Source organism: Carassius auratus, unplaced genomic scaffold (assembly GCF_003368295.1).
Source record: "Carassius auratus strain Wakin unplaced genomic scaffold, ASM336829v1 scaf_tig00215808, whole genome shotgun sequence".
NCBI classification, from domain to species: Eukaryota; Metazoa; Chordata; class Actinopteri; order Cypriniformes; family Cyprinidae; genus Carassius; species Carassius auratus.
The window spans coordinates 155501-178747 of record NW_020528251.1 but is presented as its reverse complement, the minus strand read 5'-3'; the positions used below and the strand labels follow the sequence as shown (position 1 = coordinate 178747).

Sequence of the window (23247 nt, the reverse complement as noted above, 5' to 3'; positions counted from 1 at the left end):
ATTGCGCTTAGTATTTCATACTCCAGTTCGTGCGGATGTTCCAGTCGTGTTTGTAGTATATGTAGTAAGCACATGCTCAAGATCGGTATAGTAGCTGGTTTCCCCTCTCGTCCTTATACGACCTACTGACCGAAAGCGCTGCTCCATATTTCTGGCTATATTAGACATTTGCGCATGAGTCACTCCCTTCAGTGTGTCTGCTCAGCCCGTCCTAGAACAGAGGGGTAGGATCAGGATTTTGGGTTTGGGTGACGCGTTTTAATCACGTGCCCTTATTTGAGAGCGCCTGGCGTACATTTCTTTCCCTTCTCGCCACTCCAGCAGCGCCCATGTCAGCCGGGCACATAATCAGTGTGCCATAGAGCAGTAGATGCTCCTCATCGCGGTGACCCGACAGGTTCACGTTAGTTCACAGGGTTCATCTGAGGAGAGGTCTCGGCCCCTCCTGTTCCCCCGAGACCCGGAGCGGAGCGAATCCTAAATGTTATACATTTCTGTATTAATAACGGATTTTCATTCGCAGTCACCAGAGCCGACGAAAAGGTAGGGAACTTTGACTTTCCAAAGAAGCGAAAGCGATTTATTTAGTTGACGCGAACAGTCTTCAAAAGTAGTTCTAGAAGAGAGAAGCGTGCCTTGTTATTCCACTCATATGCGGCGCGTGAAGTCGCCTCTATGTATAAAATGGCGACAGTAGATGGGAGTGCTTAGTTAAAAAAATTTGGTAATAGCCAAAATATTGCGCCGCGCTACACACTCAAACTCCTGAGAAACGTCTTGCCGGATGGAGGTTACTAGTGCCTCGATACGAAGCGAAGGGGTTAACTTGCCACTTTGTTACAGTTTGTTACTCAATGTTCTCGTCTGCTTCCAATTTGATTATTCGCACGCTACAGCGTGCCTATGTGATGTTACTATAGTCTGTCCATTTCCGAGCGTCACGAGTCAGAGTTCTACTTCAAACGGGGGTCAAAATGGGACCCATTGATCGGATTGATCGCCGGTGAAAAGCACAGAAATACTGGCGCATAATCGATTTCCAAAAGTGATTTTTACGATGACGAACCTTTCGGGGGTGCCTGTAGTTTTAAAGCTGGTGTAGATCTAGTCAAGCACGCGCTTTCAAATGTTAATGGGTACAGAATGTACTCCAACTCGAATTTAAATCCAGATCATAACCTTGGCTCTGATACCACACATTATAAATCATTACTTAGAATCGTGGGCTCTCGGGGGATTTCATCTCAACTCTGCCTCAAGCCTCTCTACAATAAACATCACTTTCTGCTAAAGAACACTACTTTTGGAAAAGTTAGCAGGCAGAATAGCATTGTTAAATGCATTAAAAGTATAGAATGCATGTTTTCTGTAGGTTCTTGAGCATGCAGTGTGTTTTGAGTGAATGTCTGTTCTCCAGAGGGAATAGTGTTCTGGTCTACAGTGTTGTAATAAGGCAAGGCAATATTGCCTTTCATCCTTAATTTGAGCAATTAGAACAGTAAAGCATTTAGAACGTGACCTTCCCAAAGTATTTGTGCCTACAGACTAAAGAAAATGCAGTTTGTACATACATGCACAGTTTGCCCTTTATTGTTGTGTCAAAATAGAACAGCGTGATGACACAGAATATAGGACTAAATGTTTAGACGCTTGCATGTGCACTTTATTGTATGTTGATTTCCAGTAAAAGTTGCCGGTTTATGTAATATTCCTTGAATTAGGAGAGGAGTATTGTCTGTCTAATGCCAACTGGATTTCCAAGCAGAATTATAATTATGGAGGCTCTGTGTCCTCTATCCGTGCTATAAAAGCAGTCAAAATGATTCAATTATTTAAAATGAAAAGCTCACTGTGCATGTAATAACAAAAATGCTCTTATGTGATATCTCACATTACCTTATTAAATTTGTAAATCTAAAGATTGGATGAATGAATGTCGTGGAGTAACAGATAGAAATGAGCTCCATAATAGGAGTATATCCCCAAAACCTCTCAGATAAGCCAGTATTAACCTCAGTAGTTTTTTAGGCAAACTTTTGCCTTAACGGTGGAGTGTCGGTCATACAAGTGTTTCAGCTGTTCCAGCGTGGTTTTTTATGAAGGAGCCTGGTATTCACCGAGACCTGGCACTCGAGTCAGTACAATTCACGGTTCTCCGCCATCTTTCTTTTTTGTAACTAATGAGAGTGTCGCACCGGTGATCAAACTCACATCGCATCAATTATTATTTCTCTCTTATTTGCAGGCTTACAAAACACTTTCTTTCATGTGCGAATTTCCAAATCTTTTCCATGCTTTCTACGGGAGATTTTTTGTGTCGCAAGACTGGCGAAGTAATTCTGAAAACGCAAAAAGCGCCTCTTGTAAAATTCTGGGGTGCTCTGTCCATGAAAATTAAAAAATCCCTCATGATTACAGAGCGGATAAAGGGACGATCCTCATTTGTTTTCAATTTGTATATTGGCAAGAACAAATAGCACAGACAAATAAAATATTTGGACTTTTGTCTCTTTTGGATTGGAGGGTTACAAAAAATGTCCCCAAAGGGTGTGCGTGTTTTTTTTTTTTTTTTGGTGAAGAATAGAGGATTTAGTCCCCTCTGTGTGTTGTGGGCAAGGAAAGGGAAAGGAGAGGGGTTGCTATGGCAATGTTAACACATGAGTGGCAGCACAGACTGGCCTCCCAAGAGTCTGTGCAGCAGTCATTGAGGTAAGGGGGGCAAGGCGGGCACTTCTGATGGCACCCAGCTTTCTGTAGTACTCGCATAAGGTTCATTGACTGGGTTTAAACATCAACACAGCCAGCCCAGAAATAGCTGATGGTAAAAAAGCCTGTGTTGGTGGCATTTTGCTAATGAGCCACATCCTATAATGAAGGTGAATTGTAGGATGCCTCAGTGGCGCTTCTGTCTCTACATAATTAATGTGGACGTGTTTGACGCTGTCACTGATATAGCTTGCAAACAGCATCGTACAATGATTGCATGTAGTCACATGCCCATCTCGCGTACTGGCACACACATTCAGGAAATATTTCAATGGCATACAAGCATTGAGGGCAATGCATATGGCTTTCCGGCTCAGTGTCATATTTCCATTGTGTAAAATGAAGAAAAATGGTCACCACAACCTCTTTTGCTGACCTCCTTTTTTCTTGTACTTATAGAAATATAATTATTACATCATGTGTGCGCTGACCTTTGTTATGGATTTGCGTTAAACAAAAGTCTCATTCACGCAGCACTTATGAAAGACGGTCGTGTTTAAGTCGACCGATATCCTTACAGGCTTATTCAGCTCAGCCTCATGTAATAAAGCAGATCCAGTCTGAGAAATAACAGAGGACGTCATGATCGTGTCTGGGAGCACTGTGTATTTTAGGTCATCATTTACATTTTTTTCCCCGAATGTTTCCTCCTTTATTTAAAAGACAGCTGGAACCACTGGGAAAAAATATATACACACACGGACACCACATTGTTTTAAACCAAAATGTATTTAAAGTCTCCTGAAAGAGAAGCTCACAAAAATGAAGAGAAGTCTGAGGGAATTAATCAGTACACGTTACCCGCTCAAATTATTTGTGCCATTTTTTTTTTTTGAGTTTGAAGAGGGATGTTAGGATATATACACAGCAATGACTTCACTACATATGCTTGACACTCAGATTAACAGTCAATACAAGATATTTGAAGAACTGTTAAAGTGGAACAGGAGGAAAAATGTGAACCACAGGTGAACTTTATCCTAAAATGCTCCCGCACTGCCTGAAGTGTAGCGTGTGGAGGAGTGCACCAAAAAAGAAGAGGATTTAGAGGGGTGTGGGAGTGTGTGTGTGTGTGTGTGTGTGTGTGTGAGCATTTGATCAAATAAAAGAGAAGTGGGTGCAATATGGAATGCAGGACTGCAAACATACTCGCAGCCTCAAAAAATGTAACTTTATAACATTGTTTATTTTAGACCCCTTATCATGAAATTTTTTCCTTGAGTGCATTTTGTTGCTGAGATTTTATTTCAGCGGCCTTATGAAAGATTCTCATGCTGAGAATCTATTGATATCTTTGCAGGCTTATTCAGTGTGGTCCCATGTAATAAAGGACATACAGTCTAGGATACTTTGGGCTTTAATCAATAAGAAGAAAGGATCTTTTTATTGTGTAAGGACCGTATTCCCAGCCCTTTGGCCTCACACTGCATTTAATACCAAGCATCATCACTAACTGAAATGTTCAAGTAGATACAGCCATATTAAATCTGTAACGTAACATGATGTAATATTTTAGTTTCGAACTGCCCAAATGTTGGTGAGTGTTGTTGCGCTAATTTTCAACCAAATCTACTGCATGCCTTGACTCCACAGGTTGCTGGGATAAAAAGGCCTCCGGTTTCTCCACTAAAGCTACAGAAGTACTAAGACGCACAGTAGCAGGATAGACTGTTTTGTGTGAGACCGGCTCACCCCAGTGCTGAAACACTAGGCCTCTCTTTCTGAGTTCCCTTTTCAATAGCTTACTGTCTGGAAACCTCTTGTCCTGTGTCTAATCACACATCTCGGTTGCCAGATAAAGCATCCCATTCTTTGACGAGTGACCTGTTTTTTTTTGTTTTTTTTTATATAACATTTTTGAACCATCTCCTGCTTGCCCAGTACTAATCAGGCAAGTGGTTCAAAGATTGGATGGTGGAGTCATCTTGATATTAATGTGTCTGTTGTGGTTAACAAACATTTTATGTTTTATATTAGAAGAATCTGGGAAGCAGATTTTTGTGCATTCATTCAGACGAACTCTACAAGATTTTAACTCCACTCACACTCTATAACTATGACAAAAATAAAACTCATGTATGTAAAAGATATGCTGCACACATTTAAATAACATAGCTTTTTTTTCTATTCCAGCCAAAGTTTTTATACACACATTTATGAGCAAGGGTAATACTATTAAGCAACTTTTTGTATAGTTTCTCTTCAGAGACATCTGGTGCATTTTCAATAATCCTGATTCATGTCAGGGGTTAACATTCATTGATGAAATCTGAGTATCATAGACTTGTAAGCAGACTGAACATACAGTAAATGCCCACGTCTGGATGCAGGGAACCAGGATTAGAGCATAAGATGCTGGTGACCTAGTTTTATTTTTATTTATTTATTTTTCTGGCAGGAAGGCAGCCGTCATGAGAAATAAAGGAGTCAGTTGCAAAAGAGTACGTCATGGCCATGTCTAAGAGGACAGTGTATTTTAGGCAGTGTTTTTACTTTAGAATGGTTTTATCCCTTTTTTTTCTCCTTTAAAAAAAAAAAAAACAAACAGCTGCCAATATTGAAAAAAAATTATATATATATATATATATATATATATATATATATATATATTTTTTTTTTTTTTTTTTAAATCCTTAATGCATTTGTAGTCTGATGAAAGAGAGGGTCAATGAAATTCAGAGCTAAACACCAAACAGAAGTCTTGGGTGGTTTAATTAAAATCTTTTGCAGATGCATAATGCATGGAAAAACAAGTATTATATCACTAGTTTTATTCACCAGCTAGTATTTAGCTTAAGTATTGAAACTGCTCAGACAAGATGAACTAATTTCGGTGCTATGCTGTCAGCTTTTAAGATGGAGACAACACATTCTTTCACAAACCTTTTGCTAGCGCCATTATTTTTGTATAGTTTTACATGCATTAATTAGTTTATTCAATTTTTTTGCAGATGTTTAAAGTCTTACATCTATATGGTAGATATTAAATCATTACAAAGGTATTTACATATTTTTAACTACAGAACCGGCGGAAAAATGTGAACCACATATGAACTTTATCCTGAAATGCTTCCTTACTGCCTGAAGTGTAGCGTGTTGAGAAGTACAACAAAAAGAAAAAGATTTAGAAGGGGTGTGTGTGTGTGTGTGTGTGTGTGAGAAGTAGAAATCACAGAGAACTGGGTTTGATATGCTATGTAGGAATACAAACAATCACATTTTTTGAACCAAACATTTTTGGAGTATATTTATAACAATAAACAGAAAGCATTTTGCTATCTGTTTATTTTAGGTACTTTATAATGAAAACATCTTACAAGCACATTTTGTTCATTTTAGCTGCTCATAAAAAAATAGAGATTTTATTTCAGCGCATCATTACCAGCAATGTTCCTGCTCATAATAGTGAACTGTATTAAGCTCTACTAGGAAAAGGTAAATAGAGTTTTAACTTTATATTAGTTATTTGAGTATAATAAACATTTAACAGTGGTTGGTCAGAGCATTTCAGTAAGCTGTCTCTCATTCAGGACATGTTTTATGCATATCCCATGCTGACATTAATTTCTATTTTGTATTAGTGTTTTATATCAAAATGTCATGTTTTCTCTCCTTAGGTTTACAGGGAGTTGTTAGTTCACTCCCTTTTACAATGGGAAGTCCTAATAGCTGAAAATTTCACCAATTTCTGGTTCATCACGGCTGGCTGATGACACCTCAACTCCATACAATTCCAGTATTCGTTTCTAACACTTCATTCATCTCTACAATCCAACACTATGGCCAGCAAGAGGAAATCCTCCGTTCCTTGTATGATTCCATCAAAAAGCAAGCACATGCGAGAGGACATCATCCTAGGATGCTTACCTGAGCTCCTGCCCACAATACCCGAAGACAGCATCCTCAGTATCTCTTCAAAAGATGAGGAAACACAACGATTCCATGACTTCTCGAAAGCTGAACCGAAGACTTCATGCTGGGAAAGGGGAACATACAGCTGCCCTCTGTGCTGCTTTGAGTCCGGAGACTTGAACCTGTTTCTTCAACATATAGACAACTGTCACATGGACTTTCATGCTCAACCAAAATTCTACTGCCTGTCTTGCAAGGTCTCAGCTGTGAAGTTTGAAGGTCTCGCTTTACATAACGCAAAATCACATCCCGAACTCCATTCAGTGCACAAAAGAGTATCCTTGCAGGTTACCAAACGAGATGGGGCTATCACAGTGGAGCAAACCCTGTTTACAGAAGAGGATGAATCCGGAATATCCATTACCAAGACACCCATAATGAAAATGACCAAAGGGGGGCACAAAAAAATAGTTGTCTCCCATACTGTTGAGGTACAACAGGCTGAGCCTTGTAGCAACAAGCCTGCAACTGTAACCAATGGCACTTCAGTAAGGACCTTACCCCTAACAACATCCTCACATATCATTGGTGGCATTAGTGCATCTCCGGTCCATAAAATCCACAACACACTTGGTATACCAGGGGTGCATAACCGTGGTCCTCTGTGGAACTCTAATCTGTCACAGCCTGATTCAAACGTTGATCTCCCAAAGGTCATGATCCCTCTAAGTAGCATCCCCACCTATGATCCAGCCATGGATTTAAGCAGTTTTCTTAAGACATCTTTTGGTAAGTTCCCTTACCCTACCAAAGCAGAGCTCTGTTATTTGACAGTGGTCTCTGGCTTCCCGGAGGAGCAGATCAAGCTCTGGTTCACGGCCCAAAGGCTGAAGCAAGGGATCAGCTGGTCTCCTGAGGAGATTGAGGACACACGTAGAAAGATGTTCAACACTGTATTCCAAGCCACACCAAAAACATCACGGAATCAGTCAAATCACCCCATTTCCCAACACTGTGTTTCTGTCCGGACTGCCTCTTTGATTTCTAACTCTACACAACAGATACCAAAGGGAAGTGTAATGGGTTGGAAAGGAGGGGTCATAGTCAGCCAGCCTAGTGTGACCCAGGCCACATCCCTTAAGCAGCAGCAGCAGGCAGTGGTCCAGATCCCACAGGTAAATATACATCATGCTGTCATCACTAAGGAAACTGGAAAAGAATTATCTTGTCGGATAGCTGAGAACTGCAACATTGCAGGCAGAGGAGGTAGCGTTAGCAATCATGGACACACTGGAAAAGGATGCAACTCGTCCATCAAGACTAGTGTTAGCTGCTTGCCTGGTGTTCCCCAGAGTCAAAATAGCAGTTACACTGAGGGCAGCATTATGACTCTGACGAACATAGTCAGGAAAATTGACTGTCATGTCAATGACAGGAACGCAAATTGCACCAGCAAATCTAACATCAGTCCAACTTCCATTTATGGGCAACAGAAAGCATCCAGTAATGCAAAAGAAAACAGCGACAGCAGCTTTGCCACCACCAGCAAGTATAACAACGGAAGCACTTGTAAAATCACCAGCCACAGTACTATTTGCACTAAAAGGGAGGGAAACATCTTAGACCCCACCAGCAAAAGCAACACTGACACTAGTGTCATTTGTAGCAGCAGCAACATACAAACTGAAGAGTTTATGCCACCCCTTGCCCATAGTCTGGTCCCACAGCCTGGAAGTCTCATGGATCCATCCCTTGGAAAGGGCAAGGTATTACCTGAGCAACCAGTGACTTTGAAGCAAAGCTTTATCCATAACTCATTCCCAGAACAAAAGCAATTTCTTGCACCCCAAGGTCAACCATACCACATACGTTCTTTGATAGACTCCCAATCTGCTGTGGGGGCATCGTTAAGTAACTTGTCCCAGAGCTCCCTTCAATCTAACCCTACAGCAAGTTCATGTCTTCAAGAGGAAAGGAGTCAAAACTCCTCTTCGTCACTTTCTGCTCCTCAAGAGCAACATTCTCCAAATACCCTGCTGGGGACACCTCAGGTCCAGTCCATAGACTCTGCTGCCGTCCACTACAAGGAACATGACCCCAAGCACTTACTTGCCTTAGACAAAGACTCCAAGCAACCAAATTTTGACAAAGAAAGGTTGCACAGAAACATAACACAAAAAGAAATCGAAGGAAGCATTTCTGAACACCGCAGCGGAATTACAAATTCATTTTACATGGCTGGCAGGAACGAGCATAGCAATCTAATTAACACACTAGATACTTTCACAAATAATAACACTAACAAGGCTAAACAAGGCATGCAACTTTTACAACAATATATACAGAAAGTGGACCAATGGGAAAGCAACCGTGACTATCATGAAGAGTCGAACGTGAGCCCTATGAAGATAAATGTAATAGCGTTGAACAAAGAAGAGAGTTTGTACAAGACCAACAGCAAACAGCAAATAAGCAAGTCATTGGAGAACTTGATCAATGATGGTGATCCTAGCCATAAAAACGAATCTTCAGAATGCCACGAAAGCTACCGGCATATACCGGTGGAGGCAGAGGAGCGTATATCTGATATAGGTAACACTGAACCACATCAACCAGATAACCTTGCAGGGCTTGAAACAGAGAAAGTAAAACGTGACCTACACCCAGAGCGGAAAAGTATTTTCCAGAATCTAGACTCTGAAACTCCTATGCTGCCAAAATCAATAGAGGGTACCATGGATTTAGACAAATCAAGTACAGAAGAACAAGACTACTGGGACATAAAAGATGAGGAGCATCAGCAACCAATGGACAACCAGAGTTTGAGGGGGCATCAAGCACAAGACAGTCAATCAAGGTAATGGCTGCAGACCATTGATGGACCATTGATCAGTTAATTTGAGAAAAATAAAAAAGCTAATATTGAGTGTCTTCCCAAGAGACACATTGTAGTTTTTCTAGCAACTGACTTGTTGAGACTGACTGAGTCTTCAACTGCTGTCTACTACTCTTGGACTGTCACATCACATAACAGTGTTTAAGGTAATCAAAGTAGCACAAATTTTAAAATTAGTTTAATTGGGAAACGTAAATTTAATTATGTGCATATTAACAACATTTGGCTTTTGATCAACTTATTTTTGTTACAGTATTTTGAATTAGTCACTGGCACACACACACACGATTATGTGCTTTATTTAAAAGGCTATTTTTAGGATAAGTGGAGGCAGAGCTAATGAATTATAGATTTGCTCAAAGTGTGTCTTAACGTGAATAAATAATGGAAATTGTGTGTAGCAAAGTGCTAGACTCTCGAATCTCTTGTGGAGTTCATGGTGTGATGCTGTTCGTTGTGTTCGGTCTGGTCTAACACATCTTTTTCTCCTCTACAGGGACTGTCTGAGAGGAGAGCTTCTGAAAGTTTAAGGACTTCACTCTGCAAGACGAAGAGGCAGAGGATCCCATATTCATTCTGAACATTGTTTCTCATTTTCTTTATATATGACAGCTGATGAGATTGTAACATTTGTGATGGCCAGTGGACTTGAGTCTTCAGAAAACGGCCCAATCCAGAGAGTAGCCTCTACAAATGTAGGTCTGATTTGATTTAGGTCAATTCTGTGTAGGAAACTGATGTATATGTTTGAAACTGCACTATCGAGGGTGTACTGGACATTAGGAATGTCAGTTAGATATTGTGATACTTTGTAATATGTCAGATAATCAGCACTTCTGCAATGCCTTGGGTTTTTACATTATTTGTTGGGATATTCCAACCAGTTTTCCCTTCTTCATGTCCAGATCAAATAAGTTCTCCATGGCTTATTTTTTTCACACAACATTGAGCAGTTAGCGACGAATCATGCACTATAACTCGCTTTAGTGGTGTCTGTCTGCACACACAACAAATTGGCCAGACATTGCCTTAAACATCACCTTTCTATTTCTATGACTGGCTGCACAAACAAGCAACTATGTTGATGTGTGTATAAAGTGGGGATTTGAAATCCCAACAGAACTGCTGCTATATCTTCGGAAGTGTTTTTTTATAAGCATTAACAAGACTATTATATGTGAAAAGCTTAAAAAAAATGTAATTTATGGTGGAGAAACTTTAAAACAGTGTACTTACAGTCTGAGGGGTATTAAAGTTCTCACAGACAGTCAGATCAAGTGCTCTGCTAACTGGATATTCCCTGTGTTTGAGTTACGATATATAAATATATAATATATATATATACACACACACACATTATGCATAGTTTATATGCTGCTAAGTTCAGACCATCCAAAGTGAAAAACAGGTGCTTTTCATCCCTTATTATTTGCATTCGTATCCAATGTGGTTTCTCTTTTAAAAGTTAACACGTAAAGATACCATCTGGACTTACAGTATTACCTTTCCATCAGTTCCCATTGTGCAGGTCTGTCTAAAAGAACACAGTGCACTGGAGTGTTATCCTTTCTACACATTACAAATCTTTTGGTAATAAATGGAGAATGTCAAATATAAGAACGAGCGTCTTGAATGCATTTAATGCCGTTGAAAGATTCACAATGACTTGGCAAAGATCAATTCTAAAGAAACATCCAACATTGTGAAACAGATGCACATTTGCTTGGATTTATTTGAATCACAACTTTTTTTGTGCTAAAATAAAGCACATGCAAATGGTCAGCACACTGTCTCTTAAAGAGGGAGCAGAAGAAAACCATCTCAAGGGAAATAAATGGTTAGAATACTTTCCTGTGCGCAAGAGTCACAGAGAGGTCACGGGTTCACTTTTCAAAAGGAATGAAATCTTGCCCAAGACTACAGCTTGGCTAATACATCACACAGGCCGTTCTTCCAAGACAAACAGGCAGGGTCTTTTTACGCTGCCCCCTCCTGAGTTCTTCTTCCTGAGGCCTGTTCTCGAAGTAAGACTTTGTGCTCATTTCACACGGTTCTGGGAACACAGGAAGTTCTTTTAGCCATTATTCTAAGTGGAAAACATCTTAAAGCATAATGTTATGGCACATGGAAGATGAAATATGATATTTGGATCTTAGACTTGAAACTTGAAAAACTCACAACCAAATGAGAGCTTAATTAAAAACACAATGTACAGGAGAAATTGTAGGGTTTTATTTTTAAATAACCTACAATTGAGCAAAAGAAACGACAACAAAAAAACAACATTATCAGAAGTTATGGCATGAGCTTGATAAGTTGGAAAACGTTAAATGGCTGCCACTAACAATTTTTTTTCCAGACTGGAGTGAAAAAAAAAAGAAGATTGTTAAAATTCATGTTAAAACAAGTCTCTCTTTAAATCCAAATACAAAAAAAAAAAAAAAAAAAAAAAACTTAGAAAGCATAACACAGACTTTGTTTTTGGCAATGTTGATTTCCCTCACATACCCTTCAGAAATAAAACCCCTTTCGCCATACCCTGAAATAATACATCCTCAAAATGATATTTTCAAGTAACAGATACGGGAGCTTCCTTTTTTTTTTTTTTTTTTTTTTAATTGAAACAGTCATTACACATTAAGTTAAATCCGGATGGAGACTCAAACCCATAAAGACACACTCTGTAGGATACTGGAGATGGGGGGAATAAAATAATTGGTTCACATTTACACTGGAAACAAAACCCTGATGTATATGCTGAAACAAAAAATAGATTCACATTCTGCATGTTTAAGGAAATATAGCTGAAGCTGTAGTCCCCTGCAGCTCATCCAAGCATCCTAACTTTGTGGTCAATATAGTTTACACAAGAGCTCCAGTTTAGAAGTGAACAGTTCATGTAACACTCAAATCGAACACACAGCTTTTCATGGTCACATTTCCCATAAAATATCACACCTGGTGTACACATTTTTTCTCCTAAAAAGGCTTATGGGTGTACTCATTTTTTTTTCTTTTTTTAAAATCTTCTATTAAAATATAGAATTCATTATTAATACAGGAGGGCTAAAAATACAGCAAAACTAAAAATGAAACGACCCACAAAGCAAGTTGTAGTTGAATACAGTAGCTATCGGACCATGTGAGTTCATAGTTTTCAGACATCCTTGGGCCCCTTTTTCCAGAGACGGGAGGGGAGTGAGACAGTAAGTGTGTTCAAAAGGTCAAGCCACTGATTCTCCAGTTCCTGGCTTAAAGACCATGCAACCTTGCACACAGGCCGTCCATACTTCATTCTTAAATGATCGATCCAATAAAACCTACAAGATTACAGGTCAGCCTAAAAAATAAAAACCAGTCACCCAAAATCATGACATTTAGGCCCCCTCGACACGATGCTTGCTTCACATCTTTTCCCTCGCCAGGTTCACAACCTGCTGGAAATTACTTAGACTAAAAGGATCTATTCAAAATAAAAAAAGGGATGGGGTGGAGGGAGAAGTAAAATTGCAAAGATGATTTAAAACTGGAAGTCTTTCTCAGCCATGTCAATAGCCCAGGCAAATTTCTCCCGCTGAGTTTTGTTGTAGATCTTCTCTATTGGGATGCCAAACTTTTTGCACCTGGAAAAGGAGAGAACAAAAAGGAATAAGACACCAAAGCAGACATGGGGCATCTTCATGCTAAATGAAAAGATCAGCTCACCAGGCTACTGAGATACGTGGGTCCAGGTAGTTGAGCTTGGAGGTACCCAGGGCGATCTGCTTGTTCTCCTCTCTGTCGGTGGCCTGTACCTCCAGCTTCATCAGCTGCTCCTCGATCCTCTGCACAGCTTTCTTCTTGGACTCCACGGCCCTGGGTTGCCAAAACAATTAACATTAAAGCAGCATACAATCACATACGAATGCACAATGAACATCTAAGGGGCCAAATCCAGTTGGACTTCCCTTCAAGCAAATATTTTGACACTCACTTCTTGGATTTCTCATCTCTGCGTACTTTGGCGTCAGCCTTGGCACTTTTCAGCTCTCTTTTAGCATCAGCAAGCTGTTCCTTCTTTGCGTCAATCTGGTTTTAATGAACAAGTGAGTGCAGGAAAGACAAACATTTAGATGGTCCAACAGATCCTGCACGGACAAAAAAATACCAGCATAAAGACAACGAGGACAAGGTCACAAACGTCTTGTACCTTAGTCTGAAGATTTTGCATGGACTTCTCAAATGTCTTGGGTGGTGCCCTCTGGTGGTTACACAGGATGGCTACTGCTCTGTTAGCACGATTGTAGGAAAGGATCTTTGCAGGAACATTGTCTTCAGCTGAACAAATACACTTTAAGGTCACATATGTTGTACATAACATTGCGGCATCTGATGACTTGGTTACATACGGTGAACAGTACTTACAGTTTGTGATTTCATTCAGCTGCTGCTGTAGTGTGATGGAGGCATTGTAAGTACGGAACACTTTAGCCGTAAGGCCATCCATCAGCTCCTGAAGATGCTTGTTCAAAATAGATGTCTGCGAGAGAAGAAAATTATTTGACATTTGTGTTAATTACATCTGTCTTAATTTGAGAATACGTTTTTTTTCTTTTCTTAATAGACTGGTAAAAGCACCGGCTTACATTGAGACGGTCAAAGAGGTCATCCTCTGGCTCCTTGTCCTCCATGAACAGCTGAAGATTTTTGAAAACCTGTAACATGTTCAATAGGATTTTACACAAAAGACAGAACCAACACAAGACTGTGCTAAATCAATAGCACTCAGATGAGGAGTTTTCATTCGAACAAGACAGTAATTTGAACAACATTTCATTTAATAAGGGCCTTTCACAAACCCAAGGACACTGGCAAAAACATTGAATTAAAAACGAAAGCTACAAGCAAATGAGTCAATAAAAAATATGGGGACACGAAACTTCACATAGCATCTACTACCCATGTAGGACAATCAAAACAGTTAATAACTTGACAAGGGTCCTGAGAGAGCATGCAACAGAATAACAATGGATCCCTTCAATTGCATATTGTGGTATTAGTGGTTATTGTGGACCATGACAACCTTTAAAAACTATAAATAGGATTTTATTGCATGCAATTAGTAACCTGTAAAGTTGCTGAAGAATACTATAAGTGGACTTTTTTTGGTGTAAGGACATGGGCTGCAGATTTTCAGATATATTAGCTCTATTCCAAAACCTAATGAGACGCCTCAGGCTGCTCAAGGATTCTCAGAAGTGGCAGATTTTTAGCAATCTGCACACCAAACAAGATTGTCGTGGACCTCTGTGTAATCTTTTCTATATTTAAATTAAGCATTTATTCCTGGTCCACCATCTTGGGGAGACTAAACTTTTTGTAATAACTTATAAGATTTACCCCATCTGAAGGATACATGTGATACCGCCTCATAATTCAACTAAAATTAGTCTTTAGAGGTGTGCTTACGATGCCTTAAAACATTGCCTCTTGTAGCAGCTCACTAGGGTTTGGAACTGAACAAATGTAATGCGGTGGGTGGGGGGACAAAAAAACTAAAGAAAAAAAAAAAGCCTTACCCTCTTCTCTACGGGGACTTTGTTGTAGTATCTAATGGAGTCTTTACCAAGGAAGTCAAACTCCACCACATACTCCTGGCCATCCAGCTCTTGATGGAGAGTCAGATGTTCCACTCGAAGTGAGCAGCAGCCCACTGTGTCAGCCGTCTCTCCTTCCTCTTTTTCATTACCTGCTCTCAGAGCCAGCTACACCACAGAAATATGGAGATCATAACACCGTTCTGCTTTTCAGCTTCTGCTTTAGCTCAAAAAGGTACTACAAACCTCATAGTAAATGTACACCGACTGAGAAAAATAAATAAAATTCAAATGACTGAATCAAATGCTTTGAGGTTTTTTAAAGGGTAATTCTGAATGAACCTACTCATCACATGCTTTCAGAGTCATGGGCTTGACGTGAAGGATGTTACATTGATCTAAGCAATGCAAACCTTGTCAATGAAGTAAAGAGCAACAGCGCGCTGTCTGATCCTCATCTCTTTTGATTTCCAGTCTTCTCGGTATTGTGCACGGATCCGGTCCACACACTTTTTCAATCGACGGGCCGTTTCATATTTCTGCCAATCCTTCTCTCCCTGCAAGAAACATTAAAATTTCTAATAACAAAAAACAAGCCAATAATTATAATACTAATTTTGTCTATAAAGATTTATTTGTTAAATCTACTTCAAGGCAAAAATGGTACCAAAGTACACTACAGTTCAAAAATTTGGCTTGAGTACGATTTTAAAAGATCAAAAGTGACTGAAGACAACTTTATAAAATATTTTTAAAATGAATGCGGTCTTTGAACTTTCTATTCAACATAAGAATCCTGAAAAAAGCAGCTTAACAGTTTAACAATGGCTGGAGTAATGACTGCTGAAAATGTATATATCTGACATCACAGAAATGACATTTTAAAATAACCCTACTATTTAATATTTCACAACAATGTGAGGAAATACAATCCTTAGCTAAATCAGTGCTTAGAAAACCCAAATTCTATTTAAATAAGGCATGCCTAGAGAGATGTGCTAACTTGCCTTGATTCTTGAACTGGGATTGAGCATGATGTATTTGATAGAGCCTTGGATGTTCTCAGTCCAAGACACCAGCCATGTCACCTTGTTGTCGTGACGTACCTCCTTCCACTTTGTCCCAGGTGGTGGTTTAGGATGCTTTGAGTCCCTAAAATGAGAAGCACAGGATTGTAAACATGTTTTCCACCAAATGGGCTGATGTCAGAGTGTGAGGAGCACTCATTACTTGCTGCAGTTAATGATAATGTCCTCTGGACGGATACGACGCTTCAGCATGCCCATTTTGGGATGGTCACCTCTGCCACGGAACAAGCCTGGAGGCTCAATACGGAAGTTAGCGATGCGCTCTTTGTGATTGTCCATGAGACAGAAGCCATACTCCTGCAGAATGCGCTCATTCTCCTCTTTAATTTTCTTGAGGGAAAAAAAGATACACAATTGTACTCCGTTAAAACCAAAACGTCAATATTTCACTAGGAATCATTTTGCCATTTAGAGGTTAAATCTTGCCTGTTTTTCTTCTTTAGTCATGGCCTTCCTGGCTTCAGACTGAGCTTTGAAATATTCGCTCATTTCAGAAAAGTCACACTTGTTCAGATCTGTTATTTTGGATTTCTCGTCAGACGTCATTTCCTAAAATGACAAGTTCATGCAAGATTAATTAAAAGACACAAACCATTAAAATGCAAGGGGGAAAGACAACACCTTAGCAGCATTACCTTCCTCCAATCCTTGAAGAAGTTTTTCCGGAAAATGTCCTTAGTGGTGTACTCATGGTCCAACATTTTTGCAAAGAAGGTGGCCACCTCCTCTGCACCAGGGCTCAGTTTCATGTGTTTTCCTGGTGAAAGACCATAAAATACCATAAAAGCAGGTTCAGAACGGCAGCAAAAGAGCCGAATCCATGTTTTAAATCAGAATTTCTCACAGGTACCGAAGCCTTAACATCTGAATGTTTCTAAAACAGAGACAATACAGAAGATAAAAGACAAGAACTTAGAGTTTGGTTGGAAAAACCTACATTGTTTCTAACTGATTACAGGAACAAAACACAAACAGGGGCATGTGCATTCAACAGAGCAGGGGTGTTTAAGTTTACACAATCCAACACCTGCTTCTACGATAGTTTTGATGCCCGTCCAATCAGAACAAGCCTTGAACAGGAAGATCTTCCAACCTTGTGCACTGCCATAGAGTCATTAAAGGACGTACCATCATAATAGAACTTGACATTGCTGGGAAGAGGATCATATGGTGGCGCAAATACAGGCCCTTTGTGTTCCAAAAACTTCCATTTCACACCATCTGTGTACCTTTCCTCCTCCCACCTAAATGGTATGAAAAACACAAGAGATGGAGAGATGTAGACCAACATCCCAACACAAGCAACCAAAATAGCTCTGCAAAGTGCCGGAACGAGGACATTTTTGATCTGCACCGTATTCCCGAATAAATCAAAAGACGAGGAGTCAGCCTACAATTACTTGACCATCAGAGGATGTGAGACTAACCATTTCCACTTCTCTTCTGGCTCCTTTTTTGCTTTTTTCTTGCCATCTGTGGCAACTTCCCCTTTCTTGCCTTTTGTCTTCTTTTTGGGCTTCATGTCCTATGGCAAATCATAGGATTAACATTATTAACGTTAAAAAAAAAACTATTCTTGGAAAGTGTAATCTAGAGAGATAAGCCAGTGACTTCATCCACGTACCTCTTCTTCCGGTTTCCGTTTTTTGACCTTCTTTTCGCTTCTGTCATCCTCGGTTTTAATTTTTTTGGGCTTGAACTCGGCACTGAAGGAAGCAAAAGCATTTGGAAAATGTCTGGTATCCACACAGCTTTCAGACAGCATTAACTACGGTCCTATTTGCTCAAATGCTTAACATTTAAAACAAAGATTAGCAAATCAATGCGCCTTCATGACTACAGAAGACTGGAAGGTTCTCTTAATGTCACATGTGAGTTCAAGATGGCCTGGGAATGCAATGTCACTTACTCATCATCATCGTGCTCTCTCTTCAGAGACTTCACGTGTTTAAGAGAGGGGTAGAAGTCATCATTCTCAGGTTCAGACTTGATGAAAGGGCTGTGTGAAGGAGGAGACAAACATTATTCTTTTTCTTTGCTCATTTGATCAAATTTGAGAACCCTTCATGGTTTTAATTATGGGATTACAACCATGCCATTGATCTTAAAGGAATCATAAGGACATTAAATGTGCCTTGATTATCTGAGATAAACAATTCGCTGTAGAATGAAAACATGCTTTTAGAACTAAAATCCCCTCAGTACCAAACAACCAACTACTGAAAGAAACTGGTGCTGTGAACATCTGCATGAACATCTGAGTTCAATCTTCGTAATCACACCTATTTGGTGTTTTGAGGAAGCAGTGTAGATACCATCATACGCAACAGAAGATCAAGAGTAAAAAGGGTGTAGAAAGCTTGCTATCAGTGGAGGGTATTTAGAGGCTAAATTATTCCCAATATTAGCAAATGAAGTGTTTTTATAACCAGATAACCAGACTTTATTTCTAGTGGCTCATTTTAGAAAAATTGAAAGCTATACTCAATATATATACTCTATATAATGTGCATCACGGTCACATTTAGAGATGCCACTCACCTTTCAAATCCATTCTCTTTCTCTTTTTTGGGCTTTCCATCGAAAGACTTTTGAGGAAGGAAATAATAAAATAAATAAAAATCACACACGTACACAAAATAGAAAGAGGTCAATAACAGCACTCAATATTGTGTGAATCACAAAAGACTATTTACAACTCCTCCAGAGCCAGAGGACTTAGCTCAGATAAAACTGTTGTAGTGTGAAAGAAACAGGATTCTGCCCACCCTTTCTTCCTTTTTCTTCTCTTTGTGTTTGTCCTTCTGCTTGTCTGATGATCCATCTTTGAGCTTCAGCCTCTCTTTATCTTTATCTCTGTGCTTTTTATCCGAGGAGTCCCTGTGTTCACTGCCAAAATGCAATAAAACATGCCGTGATCTAATTGCCACAATGGTCTGGTCCATCAACAAAATCGTTTCCAAATAGATGATGGTGTTTACAAAGGAAGTTGCATTCCTTCCTGAGGTCTGAACACTAAAGACCACGCCCTGCTTATCAAACACACTCCATAACATGCAAACCAGGCTATAAACCGCCTAAATATCTATTGTACAAGAGAATAACAGTGACGCCATACCTGTTGCTGTACTTTGATTTCTCTTTGTCTTTCTTGTGGTCCTTGTGTTTGTGTTCTTTGTCCTTGTATTTATCTTTGTGTTTGTGAGAATCTGCCAACAAAGATTTGAAAGATTAAGTAGCACATTCAAAAGCCAACAAACACCTGGCAACTAAAATATGTCTCTGGAACAGGAAAGACAGATTCTAAAGCAAAGTTAATTGGGGATTAGAAAGAGTACAAAAGAATTGAAACAAAGACCTCAATGTCGAAACTGTTTAATTTCCATAGGTGTTCACAAAAACTAGGCAAAGGATAGTACAGTAGTTCATCTGGAAACATTATGGTGGCTCATTTTGCTCACACCTGGATGAGAAATCCATTTCAGAGCAACCTGCATGAGCCTGCCAAACGCTGAAGACCATTTACAGACAACTGGTTTGAAAGAAGTACAGCATGACACATTTTGGGTTGTCCTCGCCCGACCTACTGCAGACACATTAGTCACACCTTGTAGATTTTGGCACTTTACCTCTTGACGTGAACTGTCCAGTTTTCACTCTCAGCTATGTATGGTGTTTATAGAGGCCCCATTCTTTGCAGACTGTTTACTCTGAGAGGCCTATTGCTTTAGGAAATGTGTAGGTTGCTAGGCCGGATTGGGTTACAAGAGAGCCAGGCATATTCTACTGACACTGTAATGGACAACGAGAAAGCTGGAGGTGTTTTGTAACAGGCCTCCCAAAAGGGGAAAGCAAAACTCTCTTTTGGTCACAAAGACCAGAAAAACGAACAGGAATTATACGAGGCTTCGGAATCCAAACTAACTCAAATGTCATCCTTTAAGAGCAGAGAGAAACAATGAACCTCGTGTTACAGTAGGATGCATTCAAGCATTAAGAGGGACGGGAGTGCTCAGTTAGGATGTGAAATCGAATTCTTTATCTTCCCCAGTACACATGAGCAAATTACCAAGGGTACAAGATATGCACCCTAACTTGAACTCCTGTTCAGGCATATATTCATCAATAAGCGTGGAGTTACCTTACATATATATATATACATATATATATATATATATATATATAAATACACACACACACACACACACACAGGGCCAACCATTCACCACGGTCATTTTAGCCCTTTAGTAAAACATGCACATCTGGGACTGTGGGAGAACTTATTTGTGAACTGTACCCTCTAGTGGACAAGTTCATTGTCAGCAGCACTGTTAGAAGCTGGAGCTTCATAACAAAAAGCAAATCCACAATAACGACAGTTGTATGCCTGAAATAAGCCATTTGACTAAAAGAATGTACTGAGCTAAAGAAAAAAAAAACCCTAAAAGCTACATATACTAATCATAATAATAATTAAAAAAAAATCCAAACACACTATTAGACATGCTAACCTAACACACAAAAAAACAGTCTCTGCATAACTGTGAAGACTGTTACACCAACACTCATTACCTGATATGTAATAAAAAATAAATAAAGTTTATGGTACACATTAGACATGCAAATGTAGTAAAGTATGGGAAGACCATGCAATTTATTTTACAAATTTCTTCACCATTCATATCACTGTCTAAATTTATTGTGCAAGGTCTGAGCATGGGTTTAATGTTTGTTTATGTCCCAAATGCTGTTAAGAACTTGGTGGATGTTCAGTGGAATGACATGGTGTAAACGAAGCTCATGCATCAGCACAGTCACGGGTTAAACATCATAACCGCTCTTATGAAGGGAAGCATAAATGACTACCAGAAGCATCATGCCCATTCAAAATAAGGATGGTGTGGATTGTAAATATGCAAATTTATAAGATCAGCTACATATTTACTGTAGTTTTATAATCCTTTATCATCATAAGATCACTGAAACTAATTTTAACTAAATAAATTACAGCAAAACAAAAATGCATGATCACTGCGTATAAAGTTCAGCTTGATTTTAAAAATATGAACTTTAATTATTTTTGAACAATACATTTGAACAAATATTATACCATTATACTACTAACATCTCTTTAACAGGAAGTGTCAGAAGTGTTAATGGTGCATCATTGTGAATAAAGAAATGTGAATAAAATAAAAATTGAGTTTTTATTTACACTCGTGCACAATGAACTAACAATTGGCACATAAATAATGTATTGAATACAACAAAAAAATAAACGAGTGTCTGGTGCTGTGGGATTGCTAGTCATCGCATCTTAAAGTTTTGCCAAAATTATAAGGAAATGGGAAATAATCTCAATGATGTTTTGCAATTGTTTATTATTATATATATATATATATATATATATATATATATATATATATATATATATATATATATATATATATATATATATATATATATATAAAAGCAATGACTTTAGCAATACCTTTGGTTGACTATGTTTCGATCATACATGATGACCAAACTCATCTCACCAAAGACACTGTGAAATCAGGTTTACTTCAAATGAAAATTCCACCGTAACGTTACAAGGGTTACTTACAATTATTATTGAGTCTTGTTGCAATTGTTTATCTGACGCAGATCATATTACAGAATTTCTTAAAAGAGAAAATAAGTTTTCTAGATACCATATTCCTACATAATTGCAGTTTCTGCTTTGATGAGCAAACGTGAATTTCTCATCGAATAAAGGTGTAACGTTATTTGATCTTGAAGGTTTATTTTCGCGCGTGGAATCAGAACAGGTCACGCACGTTCCTCAAACCTTCTCCTCCGTGATCACGTCAGTGTGCACTTAACGTTCACTACACAGACCGCTAGACAGAGAAAAAGAAAATGGCGCAGAGACTAAGTCCTCAACCCCCAAACCCTCACTTTCACAAGCCTCGTTAGACTGTTTTTCTAACTCTACAAACGATCAAGCTACACTAACTGGCACATAATCTCCTTCTCTTTCAAAATCGCCGTTTTTCGTTGATTTCAAAGCAACATAAATACGATTTTTAAGGGCTTAATGTGAACAATAGGCGCTTGTCAGTGAGAGAGAGGGGACTTAGTCTCTGGGACGCCATTTCTGTCCTCAAAACTAACTGGTCGTTAAGCAAGCTCCTGAGCGATCACGTTAGATCTATAAAACGTACATTTGAATTGTTTATTAATGTGGTGATCAGACAAGTCCCACTCACCATTATGTCTGGATCCCGAATCGATCTGCGGAAAAACAGTGGTGTATAAGTTAATGTAAAATCGTGCCGTGTCAATAGGCTGCTAACTTTCAACTTGATGCTAGTCGGGGAGTTAGCGCTAAAGCTAACAAGCCTGTTCATTAAACAGCGTTTAAATACCACCGCTGCGGAGGACAGGTGACTGTATAAAGTTTTTATTTCCAAAATGAAGCATTTGTTAGGAAACGTTAATGTGAGAAACGCACCAATGGATAGCAAGGGCTGAAAATATAAATTTATTACATCCAAAGCCGACTTCTAGTGCCTGCTAGCTTAGCATTGCTGGGGGAAAATTGCCGCTGCGGATGGAATTTAAACAGCCGAGCTAGTGACTACAAACCATCAAGAAAGAAACAATAATAATTCTGACAACCTTAAATCACAAACACTTTACCTGGGAATCGTTGTGGGAATGGTCCCCACTCATTTCTATGGGTCTTATTTTTAAAATAATATAGTTAAAAGCCTGTTAAAGTAAAATGCCGGCGAGGAGCTGTGGGCAGAATGAAGAAAGACACAGTTGTGTAACAGACCAAGCCCGAAATTTAACGCACTGCGCATGTCAGACGCGTTTAAAAGGATAAAAAGGCGTTATTCCTTCGCTGGCTCCTCCCACACAGCGCCGCTCTGTGACGTCACCCCTATTTTTCCCAAGGGGCAAGGAACTCGACCGGAAGTTGAAGTCGGGCGGAGGCTGCCATCTTTTAGCAGAACTTCACTTGCGTTAGCATTCCCATTGACTCCCATTCATTTTGGCGTCACTTTGACAGCGAATA

General features: G+C 39.3%; 2 protein-coding genes across 4 annotated transcripts; one reads left to right on the top strand and one right to left on the bottom strand.

Annotated features, from left to right (window-relative positions):
* The first annotated feature begins 42 nt into the window (after positions 1-42).
* Positions 43-11892, top strand: LOC113095889 (uncharacterized). Of its 3 annotated transcripts, XR_003288421.1 has the most exons (4): positions 43-543; positions 6384-9475; positions 9558-9660; positions 10011-11892. XR_003288421.1 is itself a non-coding variant. In XM_026261203.1 (3 exons), the coding sequence occupies exons 2-3, from the start codon at positions 6546-6548 to the stop codon at positions 10042-10044; spliced, it is 2964 nt and encodes a 987-aa protein (XP_026116988.1). In that variant the 5' UTR covers positions 43-543; positions 6384-6545; the 3' UTR covers positions 10045-11892. The 3 variants fall into 3 exon arrangements, 2 of the variants coding, with proteins under 2 accessions (XP_026116988.1, XP_026116989.1); XM_026261203.1 differs by lacking the exon at positions 9558-9660; XM_026261204.1 differs by having other exon boundaries at positions 9558-11892.
* On the bottom strand, positions 11725-23033 carry LOC113095891 (DNA topoisomerase 1-like). Its single transcript, XM_026261205.1, has 21 exons — positions 22866-23033; positions 22433-22457; positions 19297-19387; positions 18947-19067; positions 18720-18766; positions 18088-18177; positions 17803-17884; positions 17606-17703; positions 17307-17422; positions 16814-16935; positions 16605-16727; positions 16321-16508; positions 16098-16242; positions 15504-15647; positions 15073-15258; positions 14140-14208; positions 13919-14033; positions 13704-13831; positions 13488-13582; positions 13220-13369; positions 11725-13137 (listed from the first exon to the last, which is right to left on the bottom strand). The coding sequence occupies exons 1-21, from the start codon at positions 22896-22898 to the stop codon at positions 13035-13037; spliced, it is 2271 nt and encodes a 756-aa protein (XP_026116990.1). The 5' UTR covers positions 22899-23033; the 3' UTR covers positions 11725-13034.
* Positions 23034-23247: the final 214 nt, after the last annotated feature.

What these genes read in the sequence shown, in the direction of transcription:
- LOC113095889 (XM_026261203.1), top strand. Translation starts at nt 6,546, where the DNA reads ATGGCCAGCAAGAGGAAATCCTCCGTTCCTTGTATGATTCCATCAAAA. An exon ending in GCACAAGACAGTCAATCAAG is followed by an intron (nt 9,476 to 10,010) that starts GTAATGGCTGCA and finishes TCTCCTCTACAG; the next exon opens with GGACTGTCTGAGAGGAGAGC.
- LOC113095891 (XM_026261205.1), bottom strand. Translation starts at nt 22,898, where the DNA reads ATGAGTGGGGACCATTCCCACAACGATTCCCAG. An exon ending in ATCCCAGTTCAAGAATCAAG is followed by an intron (nt 15,648 to 16,097) that starts GCAAGTTAGCAC and finishes TGTTTCTTGCAG; the next exon opens with GGAGAGAAGGATTGGCAGAA. An exon ending in GCTGAATGAAATCACAAACT is followed by an intron (nt 13,832 to 13,918) that starts GTAAGTACTGTT and finishes GTATTTGTTCAG; the next exon opens with CTGAAGACAATGTTCCTGCA.